This window comes from Opisthorchis viverrini, assembly GCF_000715545.1.
Source record: "Opisthorchis viverrini unplaced genomic scaffold opera_v5_214, whole genome shotgun sequence".
Classification (NCBI taxonomy): domain Eukaryota; kingdom Metazoa; phylum Platyhelminthes; class Trematoda; order Opisthorchiida; family Opisthorchiidae; genus Opisthorchis; species Opisthorchis viverrini.
The window spans coordinates 639,147-653,272 of NW_008751869.1; the positions used below are offsets into that span (position 1 = coordinate 639,147).

A 14,126-nucleotide genomic window follows, 5' to 3' on the forward strand; every position below is an offset into this window, starting at 1 on the left:
CAATCAGAAAAGCACTTGAAAGTACAGGCTCTGCATTGCTCAGCCGATGACCCCTGTTGGAGAGCAACTCAAAGGTCCAATTGAATGCTAATTATTTTCTAGTTTTAACCAGCAGATTCTCTGTTACTAGATGTTTGAAGCAGTCAGAGTCATGGAATTCAGTACGCAAAGTCGAGGGAACCGCGTGAGTCCTACACATGAGAGTCAATAACAGGGAGTCACGAAAACATCGTTTTTACCTCTAGGGATGCTCGTTCAGCCTAGACGTGTTTTTGTGCACAAATGAAGGAAGAACCGAAGATCGGGTTGCTCAAACTTGAACAAGATCAATCGACGATGCAGGATTGAGTTCTAACCACGGATCTTCAGTCAGCCGTTTCTTAAATACTTAATTTTGCAGCATGGTACGAGTAGATAAGATAGAAATGTATCAAAACGGTCGACATCCGACGGGTAATAATTAGAGGAACAGAAAAAAGCAGGATGATTAGCATATTTGAAAAGTTCACCCAAGCGAATGGTCTGGTGATCATGTGTATGGCATGTGATATCGACGGGCCTATCGTGCTTAGCTTGGCGACCTTAATGTTAATGAACGGTTGATCCATGCTTCTGAGCTTTCGGGCAGGTAATGTTGGGGCCTCACGTGTGCTCGTTTGGCGCGAACCTGGAGCCATTGTTGTGCGACTGCGTGCACGTGTCACACATGCACAGAGTACACTCGTTCATTTCCGCCTAACGATTAATTTACTCTCTTGCTCTCGTGTGAAGACCAGTTTAGGTGAATAAGATGTTATAATGCTAACACGAACGTGACTGTCCTCACTAGCGGATAAGACGAGATGGTGTCGGGTCGTCGATGGAACAGTAACCCACTGACAGAATGAAATCCTAATTGAAAATTACCAAAGCTGTCCACACTATCATCAATCTCTAAGTAGTTCAAAGAAAGACTGATTTCACAAAATGAGTGGAACTTCCATGAACGTAATACACTACTGATAAGATTGATGGAAACTCGTTGACAGTGCATGACCGGTTTCGCCCTTTCATCAGGTAGGCACAATCCTTTCCGTCAACCTTATGTTTTACTGGAACGAAATTACTTGCACTAAATTAGCGAACTCTACTCATTTGCATACCAAATTGGTTTGGACGGGAGACTCACCTGGGACCCAGCTGAATCTCTCGTTTGTAATATGCTTCTTCACCTGAATGTGCCGCCCCAGGCCTTATGGGTAGTGTGTTACCTCGAATATCGTAACAACTAAAACATCAGACTGCATTTCGTGAGATTCACCTACCTGATACACAACTTTGAATGTCGCGTGGGTTTCACTATCCCGAATCTTGCAACGAAGAGTTGGGTTCGAAAATGTACGGTACCATTCACAAAAAGATATACATAGCTGTACAAAAAAACGCCAGTTATCTACGTTCATAGGCCAAACAACTGCACAAGCCCGTCATTGACCGCCACAGACCAGTGTGTCAAGCTCCGCACGCCAAACAACGGCGAGCGGAATGTTTGTTCTGCAGTGTGGGTTGCAACTCGACTCTTCGGAAGACTGTGTAGCGATTCTCATTGCCGTGCGATTCCACGAGAATCACGACAGAACGACATACGAAGGCGCAGCAAACGTAGCACGAACATCCATGGGTAGAGAGGTCAGCTTCGCCATTGAGGTAATGTGAAAGACTGATACAGATGAGCGAAACAGGTGGAGATCAAATCAACGTGGACGGACTAAGCAGATGAATGTGCAACTTATCACGAGGTTTACTTAGATTCAACACACCCCATCTTAATTTCTCCATGAATCATTGTGCAACAGGATAAGGACAAAAAGGAACAATGATGGTATTGTGCTGAGTACAGTGCCATGAGTACATCAATGGGGGAAGTAGTATGAGTACGGCATACTGAGTTCTAGGTAGACATTCACTTGGCAAGCACCAATGTGTACATTGAGAAAACACTCGCTTTTGGGTGAGTCCTGGTGGGCAATACTCAAAACTGATATGATGTAATCCCTGAGTGATCGTCCGAACCAAATCATGAAGTATAGTGCACACACAAATTGAAAAGTCATCGAGCCAGGTTCCGAAGCGATTTTTCCGGGCTAGAAACCTGAGGCACTGTGTGGAAACTGTCTGGAACTTGGTATCACCAACATGCATTGCTTCCACTGACGGCATAGAACCCTGCACTTATCGCGGAGGAACAGCTCACAGGTAGTTGGTGAAGTGCATTCGAAAAGAACCGCAATGCGAATGAGTGATGTTATCTTCTGGGTCTAACTGAGCTAGAAAGAACCTTTTTTCAATGTTTGCAGATAACGCGACCTCGTCCGAACGAAATCGTAACAAAACTCCAGTGATGTCATTCGTCAAATCTGGTCCAGAATACAGGCAGTCGTGTGTGTGTATGTGTACTATACTTCGCGACTTGGTTCGGATGGTCACTCAGGGACTACATCATATCAGTTTTGAGTATTGCTCACCAGTACTCACCCACAAGCGAATGTTTTCTCAATGTACACATTGGTGTGTCAAGTGAGTGTATATATAGAACTCAGTACACTGTACTCACACTACTTTCCCCCATTGATGTACACATGGCGTTGTACTCAGCACAATATGATCATTGTTCCTTTTTGTGATTGTCCCGTTGCCTAGTGATTCATCGAGGAATTATGATGGGGTGCGTTGAGTCTAACCAAACCTCATGATAAGTTCCACATTCATCTGCTTAGTCCGTCCACGTTTTGTTTCGCGCATCTATCGGAAACCGTCTCTTTTATTTAGGTAGATTCTATCATATACACATATACTAATATAGGGTCAACGTACCGAGTTATTTTGGCGGTAAGGTGAATGGCGGATATTTAATAGGAAATGTGTAAAGGTCTAAAGTACATGGAGGCAAGAGGTAGGCGAATGTGAAAATTATAATCAGGTCAGATTCGCGTTTTCCTACTGTTGCGAAATGTGTACCTCGCCTCCAACTTAGAAAATCACACCTTGAAAATGCTTGGCGATAATTATTTATTCACTCACCTTCCTGTTCTTTTGTTTAAGTTTATGCGCTCGAAGCTCCTGAAGGCTACCGCTGCCTGCGGACACGTTGTAGCACGGATTGATGTGATCAGTGGCTCTTTCTGAGGGGTATATTGCATGCGGGATTGTGATGTACTCGAATCGTGATGTTTTAAGATTGCGACTTCATTCATTAATGAGCGTCGCCTTTGATTTGGGTGATTTTCGCGTTTCTTGGGACATAACTGAGGTGTGAAACATATTTATCCTTAAAGTAGCTTTCTCCTGGTGCAGTATTAGTCCGCCTCAAAGGTCTCGAATAGATTGTGTCCAGGCGCGGCGGCCAGCTGCCAACTTCTCAGAAATCGCCGTCCGCTGTCGGTATCAGTGACGGTAAGCTCAGGGTAGCTCGATGTTAAGGCTCATAAACCAGCAACCTCGGCATCTCTAACTATCCTGTGTGTCTTTGGGCAACCTGGCAGTATCTCAGCTCTCATCGTTCCTCCGGGTATCGTGACAGCTAGGCATCGAACGGGTGTTACGACTGAATGATTACTATCATTACTTTTTGGCGGTACGAAATCGTTGTGTTTCTAAAAGAAGGTGCAGAATAGGAATTATAGATACAGGGTTCTGTAGAAATTGTCGTATTACTATTCCTGTGAAGTCTGTCTATCTCCCTGGAAGAATCCCTCTCGGGATAGGGAATAACCGCTGCTGGCCAATAGAAAAGCCTCGATCTAGTTGAGGTCGATGCAAAGTTTAACGATTTCCTCACGCTTTGTGCTGCCGAAAGCCTTGTTTGACGAGGTAACAATGAACGAATGGGATTACTCACAATTGACGACGTTCTCTTGTTACCTTCGTAGATAACTTACTTCTTTTGCAGCTAACGAACTCTTGTGTATATAACTTTTGGGTGGGAGTTTCATTGATTCATCATGATTTCCAGTTTTCTTTCATTTCACCGTTCCAAGACGCAAACTGCGCCGGGCGGTACTCCAGTTCACACCGCATCGTTGGACCGACTTCGATTGGCGTCCGACTGGAAGCCTCAAACGCTGGCTTGGTACATTAATCTTGTGTGCCGTTGTAAGTTGTTTTCTCACCTCGTAGCGATCAGTCGTTTGTCGACCTAGATTTGTCTATTAATGTCGCGCTCGGCCGCAGATTTATCGTCAACCTTCTAAAAGATGTTATGTCAAGAATTCATTCAGAGTCGTATGTGTTTGTCCACCTCTGGTCACTCGGTGTTATTGTGCTGCCGCAGGCCATCGATCCGTACCTAGAAGCGCTGCGTTCAAGCGGTACCATCCTCCACCCAGACGCTGGTTTAGATGATCAAACTAGTCGGAATACCGGAGAGCTGCTTTACTTGTGACGTCACTAGTAGCTTATTGATTTTTTGTTGGTTGTGTCAAGAGATTTTGCAATTTTATTGGTTACTTCGTCTTATAAGTAGATCCAATCTGTGCTGAAGCGCCGAGAAGTACCGTACAGTTGTTCCATCCTTATGTGGAATCAGCTGGACAAAATCTAAATCAAATTTCGCAAGCGTTTTCATACTGCCAACATTGTTGAAGTAGCTAAAGGGGTGGATGGACTTCACTGGACGAGTTAACCTTCAATTTGAGAAACCGTTTCTCGAGGAACCAGTCAATCAGTACATGTTAACGTGATGTGGCTTCTGTAATTGAAGGATGTGTGTCTCCATATTCTGTTTAAGTGCGAAGTACTCACGCTTCTGATCAGTCGCTCGTAGCCGAACGGTTCGATGTTCGACCGCTGACCGTGCGACCTCGAAACTCTTCGAGTGAGCTACCCACTGCTGTTGATTCCCAACAAGGCTGTACGGCGATTCATGGCTTTTTAGCATGGGCTGACTTCACTTACGGGACGAAATCTCGACTGAGAGCCACAGCAAAGAATCAGGACTAATCAGACTTACCTTAGACAGCAGAGCACTATCCATTCCTGTCTCTTGGCCAGCGACATAATGTCCCAGGGCTCCTTTAGAACCGACACACTGCTAATCTAACAAAACCAGAATGAAACAACTATGCCGCTTTTTGCTGGTTATCAGCAAAAACGAAAAGTAGATGTTGATGAAATAGCAAGTGATTTGAACCTGCGATGATCGGGGGTGGGAAAGGTACTGACGGATGAGTGTATATGGCGGATGACCTCTAAATGTTGACGTTTGAGAAACGTTTTCGCCCATGAATGGATGTCTTTGTTCATATTCGGCGAGATGGCCCAACTGGTAAGAGCGCGAATCTACTGACCGGAAGTTCCGTGGTTCGGGTCCGACCTCTGCCTCTCGGCCTTCCCTGTCCAGGCTTGGGCAACCTGGCAGCATCCCAGCCCTCGTGCTTCCTTCTGGTGGCATGGCAGTTAGGCACCGAAAAGGTGCTACAGCATAACGATTTGGCCATGTGAAACGTTGAGAAATGGGTTTGACCACTGCACGTATACCAGGGTGTGAAACATTATGCAGAGCATCGAAAACAAGTCAGCTCATTGCACATCGAACGACAGGTCTTGGGCTCATCCTTTTGCAGCTGAGCCATATGCTGCAGATCGATTGCAGGATTGAATGGAGTAGGTCAGTTGCCGAACAAAACAAGGTGTCAGCGACGACGCTGAGATTCCATGCTATATGGTGAATGTTGTTTATGGATTGAGATATATAATCAAGATGACGTAATTCGTGGGGCGAATATTTGTCGGATTTGGTTTGTATGGCGAACGTCAAAGGCTTGTTGTCGGTAAAAACAAAAAATATCGATCAAGAAAACGGCCAATGGATGAGTAAGTAGTGAACAACTTTCGACCGAAAGTGCTGCGGCGAGATTCTGTAGGTGATAGTTTCGATGAAAAGAACCCAAGTGGTTGGTGTTCATCTTGAACAAATTGTTGTAAGACTGCGTCTGTGGCTATGTTCGATGCGTTAACGCAACTTGGCCATTGTGCTATTGGATGATTCCTCAAATGGCCAACCGACTTTGGACTTCAGTGGACCACGTTCATGGGTTTTGGTACCCGAATGGTGTAAGATGAACAGAAGCGCTTTGGGGTTGGATTTAGGGCGACTGAAGTTGAGTTATTGCCTCGTTCTGACATGTCACGTCGGGCTCTCATTGTAATGAAACGAACTTCCTAGTTAGAAGGTGACAAATCGAAAATCGTTCAGCTGTAGCACCCTTTCGGTGCCTAACTGCCATGCCACCCGAAGGAAGCACAAGGGCTGGGATACTGCCAGGTTGCCCAATCCTAGACAGGGGAAGTCGAGAGGCAGAGGCCGGATTCGAACCACGGTCAGTAAATTCGCGCTCTAACCACTTGGTGACAAGCACTAACAAATGTTTGTTTTTTAAGATTGTTGGTGATTACAATATTTACGCGCACCTTAATAAAATAAATACAATGCCAGAATCAAATGGTTCAGAAAAGTGGATTATCGTTTTGAGCACAAGTCTGGACACACGTATGGTGCTTTCTCTGCACCCGTCGGTATCGAGCTGCGTGACGCGACTCTCGTGAATGGACGACGTCCTGTTTGTATACCTTTTGATTTCATCGTTGACCAGCCAACCATAGCTGATCTGTGTAGTATTCGAACTTCCGTCGAGAAGGCCACGGATGATAATCCCTCCGGTGATTTGTGAAATGCCCACTGCTAACAACTCTCTAGAACTAGGAATGTCTGTCCATGTTTCCGTATCGATCTGTTTCACTTGCAACGCCAAATCCATATTCAAGACCTCAAGGAACACTCCCACCCTCTGCAGCTTATCCATTCTACTGACACATAAATGTCTCTCGTGCCAGAACGCGTTTTTAGTCACGTGTATCATGACTTTTTTTTACTTCCCGACCTATGGGAAAGTCAGGTTAGTTGGAATTTCTAGGCCAGGCTATTCTGTCTGATTCTTCGATTTCCAGTGAAAAATTATTCTCAGCATCTAACATTCACCAAGAATGTGCACATACTTTGTGAAATATCGGTGTGGAAATCGATTTGGTTTGCATATTCGTATGAGGTTCTAAACTGTGATTTTGGGGCGAGATGGCTGACTGGAAAGTCTGTGGTTCGAACCCGACAAGATTTGGGCAAACTGGCACTATCCCAGCCCTCGTGCTTCCTTCTGGTGGCATCGTCACTGGGGACCGAAAGGATGTGTTACAGTTGAACAGTTGTTATTAATGAACTGTGATCTGGGTTGTTCCAGTCGATTAAAACAATCCGGAGACCTATTTTCGTATGCTGTAAGGTCCGATTTTTTACTAATACACACATCAGGTGTGTTGCGGCCGTTGGATAAAAAACGAATAAAGTAGTCCAACAGCTATTGTTTGGAAACTTCTAATGGACGTGTCATTCACTGGCATATGCATGCCGAACAAGATTTAAACGTTCAACCAATTAGAAAAACCAATCAGATGTTTTAGGAATCGGAGATGTCATTGAATTCAGCACGGAGATCAATTTGAGAACCAGAGTTAGCATTGTTGATCGTCATCTAGTTTTGTTGTATTTGCTGATGGATTAGTTGGGCTAGAAAGGCACTCATATCAACCGCTTTCGCTGCACTACTCGGGTCCAGTTGCGGCTTCTGTAGTGTCCAACATTCTAGTCCCACTGTCACCTTGAGACTACCTCGTAGAAAGCGGTTTCAGTGTTTACTTGGTATCGTGTTTTGTGTGTGCCGATGTCGAACTCGTTCAAGCGGCCTGGAAGGCATGTGCGCAGAAATGTTACCGAAGTAAGTGCTGTAATCATTCAGTACTGGTGCCTACCGGTAATTGAGGGATGTCAGCGAAAAATGGCCAACGTGAACAATACTCATGAGTCTTCGTCATCTGGATCCATGGCGTCGGTCACATCCGACAACTGTACTTCTTCCTGGACGTCTTCGGAAACCAGAAAGTCCCTTTGATTGGTGATTGGGCGGTTGTTTTTTTCTTTGTGGGATTAACATGGAAAGTTCGGAAATTTTCCTTCCACAAGTTTTCCTCAAGTACTGTGGCACACTTCGCAGTCGCTTATTGTCCTTACCGGGATTGAAGCCGCGCGTATTCACATCTTGCCACATAATGAACTTCCTCACTCAGCGTTCCTAATTGCCAGGCCATCATTTTTTTATCTTGGTTATGTGAGTCACCAAAAAGAAACCAGTGCGGGTCACGTGAGATAAGAGAGATAAGCATTAGTCAACCAGCAGACACCGTTGTTATATTACTCGGATTGAAGTTATCCAGTACATAAACACGTCTAAGGATGATAGTAATATGCTCCTTTTTTGGTTTTCAATAAAAGGTGACAATGAGCAACCAATGTGCACTACAAGTAATTGGTGCTCGAATGTTCAGCTGTACTTTGGAATCGGTTGTTTGTGCTGGACAATGTCTTCCGATTTCGGTTGTCGCAATTGGTTGTCGCAGCCTTGGGAAAATTTGTCCATTGACGATATTTGAAACCATCCTTCGCTAGTATCGCGATTGTTATTGATTTTCCCACAATGTCGTATGATTACTGGAAAACCAGAATTAAAATTCTCTAAAATAAGCATAGACAACACGACATTAGACAACACGTCATTATTGTGTCCCTAGTCGATGCAGGTGTTCGGCGCGTACTATTTTGCGCTACTGAAATACCCCACAGTAGTTGAACTAGCCTTAGCCCATTTTCGGCTGGAACCCGCATCCCACCTGTGCAGACAGTAGATCAGGGGCTGAAATGGTGGACCACAGACAAAAGTTCTCATACATAACTGGCAATTATTACATGGCAAATTGGCATGGTTCTCATAATTTCAAAACAGTGTTGATTGCGTTTTACAACAGCCACACTTTGGGGTCTAAACAGACACGAATTCCTCCGCCCACCATATTTCAGGTCGAACAGCTATTTATGGCTTTCAGTCCCATTGATAAATTGAATCGGAACGGAGCGACACAAGTAATTCGATTGTAGCACTTGCCCTTTCATCACTCGTCAACATAGCACGTGCACAAACATGGTTCGACAATCTGGTATAGTTCTCAAAATACACGGAGTGTGGATCGGAGCCCAAGCCCACTTGTGACTCAAAACTTCCCTTGTATGAAAGCTAGTTGAATCAGTTCAGTGTCGTTAAATGCAGACCTTGAGGGTTTGTGTACCGGAATTGTGAATTACTGACTGCGACCAGCTGAGTTACCCGTGACCAACTTGACTTGTGGAGGAAACAACTTCCATGTCACTTTCGTTGTCTAATTGTCTGGAGCTTGAGAAGCCAAACTATTGAATAGGCTGAAGTGAGACTGCTGAAGCAAAATTCTGGTGACTCGTTCAGCTGTTCGATTCCCAAAGCTATGGGGATCTCGCTTCGACTGTACACAAAACACGTTTTGCCCTTCTGAGTGGATCGTGTATTCGTCGATAACAGACAGCAGTTCACAGCGTGCTTAAAGGACACTGTGCCTGCTATACCGCCACGTCCATCCCAGTCCATTTGACCGCTAATCACTAACAAGATGCCGGTCTCTGCCATCTACGCCGTCTATCAGTTACGCCATCATTCGTCACCTACCAACTATGCCATCTACTACAAAGCACTCTTCCACGATTCCTGTTTGAAAAGACCCGGCTGTAATTATGGTACTCAGTAAATTACTACCGAATTCCTTGGAGCAACCAGCGCCGTATTCTCATTTCCCTAAATCACCCTCCCTTTCATGACCACTTATATGTATGTGACGTTCGTTCACAACTGAAGAAGAAGCAGGAAAATGATGCCATCTCATCTGTTGTCTTCTTACCGTTCTGAATAAATGGGTATTTCGGCATATTCATCGCGCGTTATCCGCTTGGGGTGGAAGGATGAACTTCGGACAAGTTTTTCTGTATTTGTACCAATTGCTGCGGTTATGTTTCGTACTCAGAATCGCCGCTAGTTGGTTATTCCACCGGGGAAATAGGGCAAATAAATACGCACACACCTCAATACTTTGAAAGTTTAGGTTTCTGTCCATCTCTTACAAGGTACCTGGTTTGATCAGTAGCTTGCTGTGGTCTCCCCAGAGTTCATTCCTGAGGTGACTAACTCACTGGAAGCAACCAACTACGTTCTGCATCTTCTGTCAGACAGTCTTGATGTTTACGGACCAGAAAGTCCGTAGTTCGAACCCGACCTCTGCATTTCGACCTTTGTCTAGGCTTGGGTAACGTGGCAGTATCCCCGCTCTTGTGCTAGGAACCGGGAAGGTGTTACATCTTAACGATTTATTTATTTATTTTATTTAATCCATTTACAATTTAGTGTTTTACTTTAGGAAATAAGAATGTTGGACTTGGCCCACTGGATGAGATTCAACGGAACCGTCAGTGTTCTGTCGAAGGTTCTCAAACTTTTGAACCACTATTGTACCAAAACAAAACTTCGCATCTTGTTCGAATTTGTTTGGTGGACGCGTTACTAATAACGGGTTATGGATAACACCAGTGGTTCATATATCCGGTCCATCTGTTGTACCCCAGTAAGGCGGACAGGCCTCGTGTGCCTGTGCATCCGAGGATCCTACAAAATACAGAATCGAAATTCCACCATGTTTATTTTCTTATTTATTTATTTATTCATTTCAAAGCCGAATCTTACCATGACCGTTTCTCTGCTATTCTCTTTCTTTCAGATTCTCCTAACAGAATTGAATACGTTCTACTTAAAATACGTACTTTGGGTACCCCCTCCACACATTCTGTGTTTCTTGCGACTGCTATTCTCTATTCTATGGGGCGGACCGGCGATTTATGAATACTTCCAATATATGGATGACCCGTAAGTCATTTGACCACGTTCCGCTAATTCGATTGAGCGTTCTTTTCCAGACTAGCTTGCTATTATTCCTGATTCAGGAGAACAGTCTAAACTGACCGTAATTCAAACAAGAATCGAACTGGGGGACTTAGATAAACATGCGTCGTAAAAAATCGTTCAGCAGTAACACCCTTCCGATGCCTAGCCACCACGCCACCTGAAGGAAGCACGGGGGCTGGGATACTGCCAGGTTGCCCAGGCCTAGACAGGGGAGTTTAGATGCAGAGGTGGGTTCGAACCACGGACCTTTCGGTCAGTAATTTCGCGCCCTAACCAATTAGACCACCTCTCCCCATGCATACTTTTCCGTGCAATATTTTCTCGCCATCATCGATTCACTCTTCAACACTATATGGAACCGAAAAATCCCTCCTCTCCCAATGAATAAGACAAAAAAGCATGGTGGTTCATTCGTGGACTGCCATATCTTCTTCTGTTGTCTAACATTAAGGTCGCCAAGCTAAGCACGATAGGCCCGTCGATATCAGATGCCATACACATGATCACCAGACCATTCGCTTGGGTGAACTTTTCAAATATGCTAATCATCCTGCTTTTTTCTGTTCCTCTAATTATTACCCGTCGGATGTCGACCGTTTTGATACATTTCTATCTTATCTACTCGTACCATGCTGCAAAATTAAGTATTTAAGAAACGGCTGACTGAAGATCCGTGGTTAGAACTCAATCCTGCATCGTCGGTTGATCTTGTTCAAGTTTGAGCAACCCGATCTTCGGTCCTTCCTTAATTTGTGCACAAAAACACGTCTAGGCTGAACGACCATCCCTAGAGGTAAAAACAATGTTTTCGTGACTCCCTGTTATTGACTCTCATGTGTAGGACTCACGCGGTTCCCTCGACTTTGCGTACTGAATTCCATGACTCTGACTGCTTCAAACATCTAGTAACAGAGAATCTGCTGGTTAAAACTAGAAAATAATTAGCATTCAATTGGACCTTTGAGCTGCTCTCCGACAGGGGTCATCGGCTGAGCAATCCAGAGCCTGTACTTTCAAGTGCTTTTCTGATTGAAAAGGAGCGGTCTGGCTTCAATATCCAACCTGTTTAGAGTTCGTTTCTGCGGATGACCTTCAAAAGCCTAGGTGGCAGTCGACAGATCAAGCTGAACGGTTGGCCGTGGTTATCCTGGTGGTTTGTATCAATAGGGTGACTTTAAGTTACACTCGTGTGTTACTCGTGTTTAACTTTTTCGGTTCCAAAGCAGATGCTCAGCCATTCTCTGGGATACACGCCGAGTCGTACGATTCGTGACAGTGAAGCAAACAGTTTAGTTGGAACCACAACACAGCTGTGCAGTAAACAGACCCTTGTCAACCCATCTGGAGTGGTCTGTGGGGCCCAATGAAAGATCTCCAACATATGGATAGCTTAGTGACTAAGCCGTGAAACTACTGAGTGGAAGGGCTGCGACAGATCAAGCTGAACGGTTGGCCGTGGTTATCCTGGTGGTTTGTATCAATAGGGTGACTTTAAGTTACACTCGTGTGTTACTCGTGTTTAACTTTTTCGGTTCCAAAGCAGATGCTCAGCTATTCTCTGGGATACAAGCCGAGTAGTACAATTCATGACAGTGAAGCAATCAGTTTAGTTGGAACCACAACACAGCTGTGCAGTAAACAGACCCTTGTCAACCCATCTGGAGTGGTCTGTGGGGCCCAATGAAAGATCTCCAACATATGGATAGCTTAGTGACTACGCCGTGAAACTACTGACTGGAAGGTCTGTGGTTCGGAATCAACCTCTGCATCTCGACGGCTCCTGTCCAGGCTTGAGCAACTTGGCAGTATATCAGCCCTCCCAGTTCCTTCGGGTGGCACGGCGGCTATGATCCGAAAAGGTGTTACAGCCGAAAGATTACTGCCATTATTATTATGAAGGGTCTGAAATCGTGTTCTACCTTGCTTTTTAGGTAACGTACGGCACGCTAGCTTTAGAAGTCCACTTATTAACTAACGAAATATGGCTATAGACCACCAGTTAAAGGTTGCCCAAATGGATAACCAACCAAACTACCGGATGCGAGGTTTGGTAAACTTTGATTGATGTTAGCGCCAGAAATCTACATCGAATTGCTATGCGCGATTGGCCAGTATAGGTAGCGGTAGCGACATGGCTGATTGGAGAATAAAAAGGAATAAATTTACCTGACCTCTAGGCTTCTTACAAAAGACAACAGCTAACCATACTAATGCTTGCAAGACGAAACGAGCAAGGTGAGGTATAATGCCCCGTCCATGGAAGATCCCCCCACCCAAACAGAAACAAAAAAAAACGGAGGAACATAGCAGAGGTGATGTTTCGGAAAATTGAACAGAGGTGGCTTACTTGTATCCTGAAATTTTCCACATTCCTCGCCAGTGATAGGGCTTAATACTGAGGTAATTCAGCGTCTTCATTCCAAGCCATATACCCATCATATTGCAACCAAGGAAGTCCATGATCCACTGAAAGGTCAGTTTACAAAAGAAAGTGTTCAAGAGTCTCGCATTTTTTCGTGACAATTCAATTCAAGTTGAGAATCCCTGAGGGCTAATTTTCAGGATATAAACTCAAAGTGGATATTTCGGAGAAAAGGTATACGATCGTTGGAATGGTGGAAAAAGCAGTCTACGAGAAACACCTAAAATTGGGAGGTGCGAAAAGAGTGTGACGTGCAACGAACTGGAGGGGGCGAGATGGACCAAGTGGTAAGAGCGCGAATTTACTGACCGGAAGGTCCGTGGTTCGAACCCGACCTCTGCCACTCGACTTCCCCTGTCTAGACTTGCGCGACCTGGCAATATCCAACTTCGCTACCAAGTCATTGTTTGACCGCCGAATTTACTGAAGGTCCGTGGTTCGAACCCGACCTCTGCCACTCGACTTCCCCTGTCTAGACTTGCGCGACCTGGCAATATCCAACTTCACTTCGCTCCTTCGGGTATCATGGTAGTTAGGCACCGGAAGGGTACTAGAGCTGAACAACGTAGATCACTGCTAAAGCTAGGCGAGCACAAGTTCGATCGTGCACTGGAAATCGTTGGTCAAACTATCAAAGAGTCGCGACTTTCGCAAAGCCCGACCAGGGCCTAAGATTTTCCGTAGAAAATTTCATGTCAAAACCTCGCAATGTATGTACCACAACAGGCTCTCCCCATCATCATTGTCAGCTGTAAGGACTGTTTACTTGTCGTACAGTGGCTGTAGTTGCCACGGTTTTGTTC

General features: G+C 44.9%; 3 protein-coding genes across 3 annotated transcripts in view; 1 reads left to right on the forward strand and 2 right to left on the reverse strand.

The window, feature by feature from the left end:
• The window catches only part of T265_08340 (hypothetical protein), a gene marked incomplete at both ends in the record, with an annotated part of 11,779 nt that extends 9,580 nt beyond the window's left edge, over nt 1-2,199 (reverse strand). Inside the window, one exon of the mRNA XM_009174108.1 lies at nt 1,947-2,199. Within this exon, the coding sequence (XP_009172372.1) occupies nt 1,947-2,199 (253 nt within the window). The remainder of the gene's footprint in view (nt 1-1,946) is intronic.
• T265_08343 (hypothetical protein) overlaps nt 607-14,126 on the forward strand; it is a gene marked incomplete at both ends in the record, with an annotated part of 18,173 nt that continues 4,653 nt past the window's right edge. Inside the window, 6 exons of the mRNA XM_009174111.1 lie at nt 607-781; nt 3,992-4,131; nt 10,717-10,862; nt 11,065-11,128; nt 12,128-12,250; nt 13,753-13,945. Coding sequence (XP_009172375.1) covers nt 607-781; nt 3,992-4,131; nt 10,717-10,862; nt 11,065-11,128; nt 12,128-12,250; nt 13,753-13,945 — 841 coding nt within the window. The remainder of the gene's footprint in view (nt 782-3,991; nt 4,132-10,716; nt 10,863-11,064; nt 11,129-12,127; nt 12,251-13,752; nt 13,946-14,126) is intronic.
• T265_08342 (hypothetical protein) overlaps nt 5,069-14,126 on the reverse strand; it is a gene marked incomplete at both ends in the record, with an annotated part of 30,865 nt that continues 21,807 nt past the window's right edge. The window contains 8 exons of the mRNA XM_009174110.1: nt 5,069-5,502; nt 5,838-5,998; nt 6,196-6,380; nt 7,118-7,202; nt 10,826-10,930; nt 10,959-11,102; nt 12,637-12,780; nt 13,249-13,367. Of these exons, the coding sequence (XP_009172374.1) occupies nt 5,069-5,502; nt 5,838-5,998; nt 6,196-6,380; nt 7,118-7,202; nt 10,826-10,930; nt 10,959-11,102; nt 12,637-12,780; nt 13,249-13,367 (1,377 nt within the window). The remainder of the gene's footprint in view (nt 5,503-5,837; nt 5,999-6,195; nt 6,381-7,117; nt 7,203-10,825; nt 10,931-10,958; nt 11,103-12,636; nt 12,781-13,248; nt 13,368-14,126) is intronic.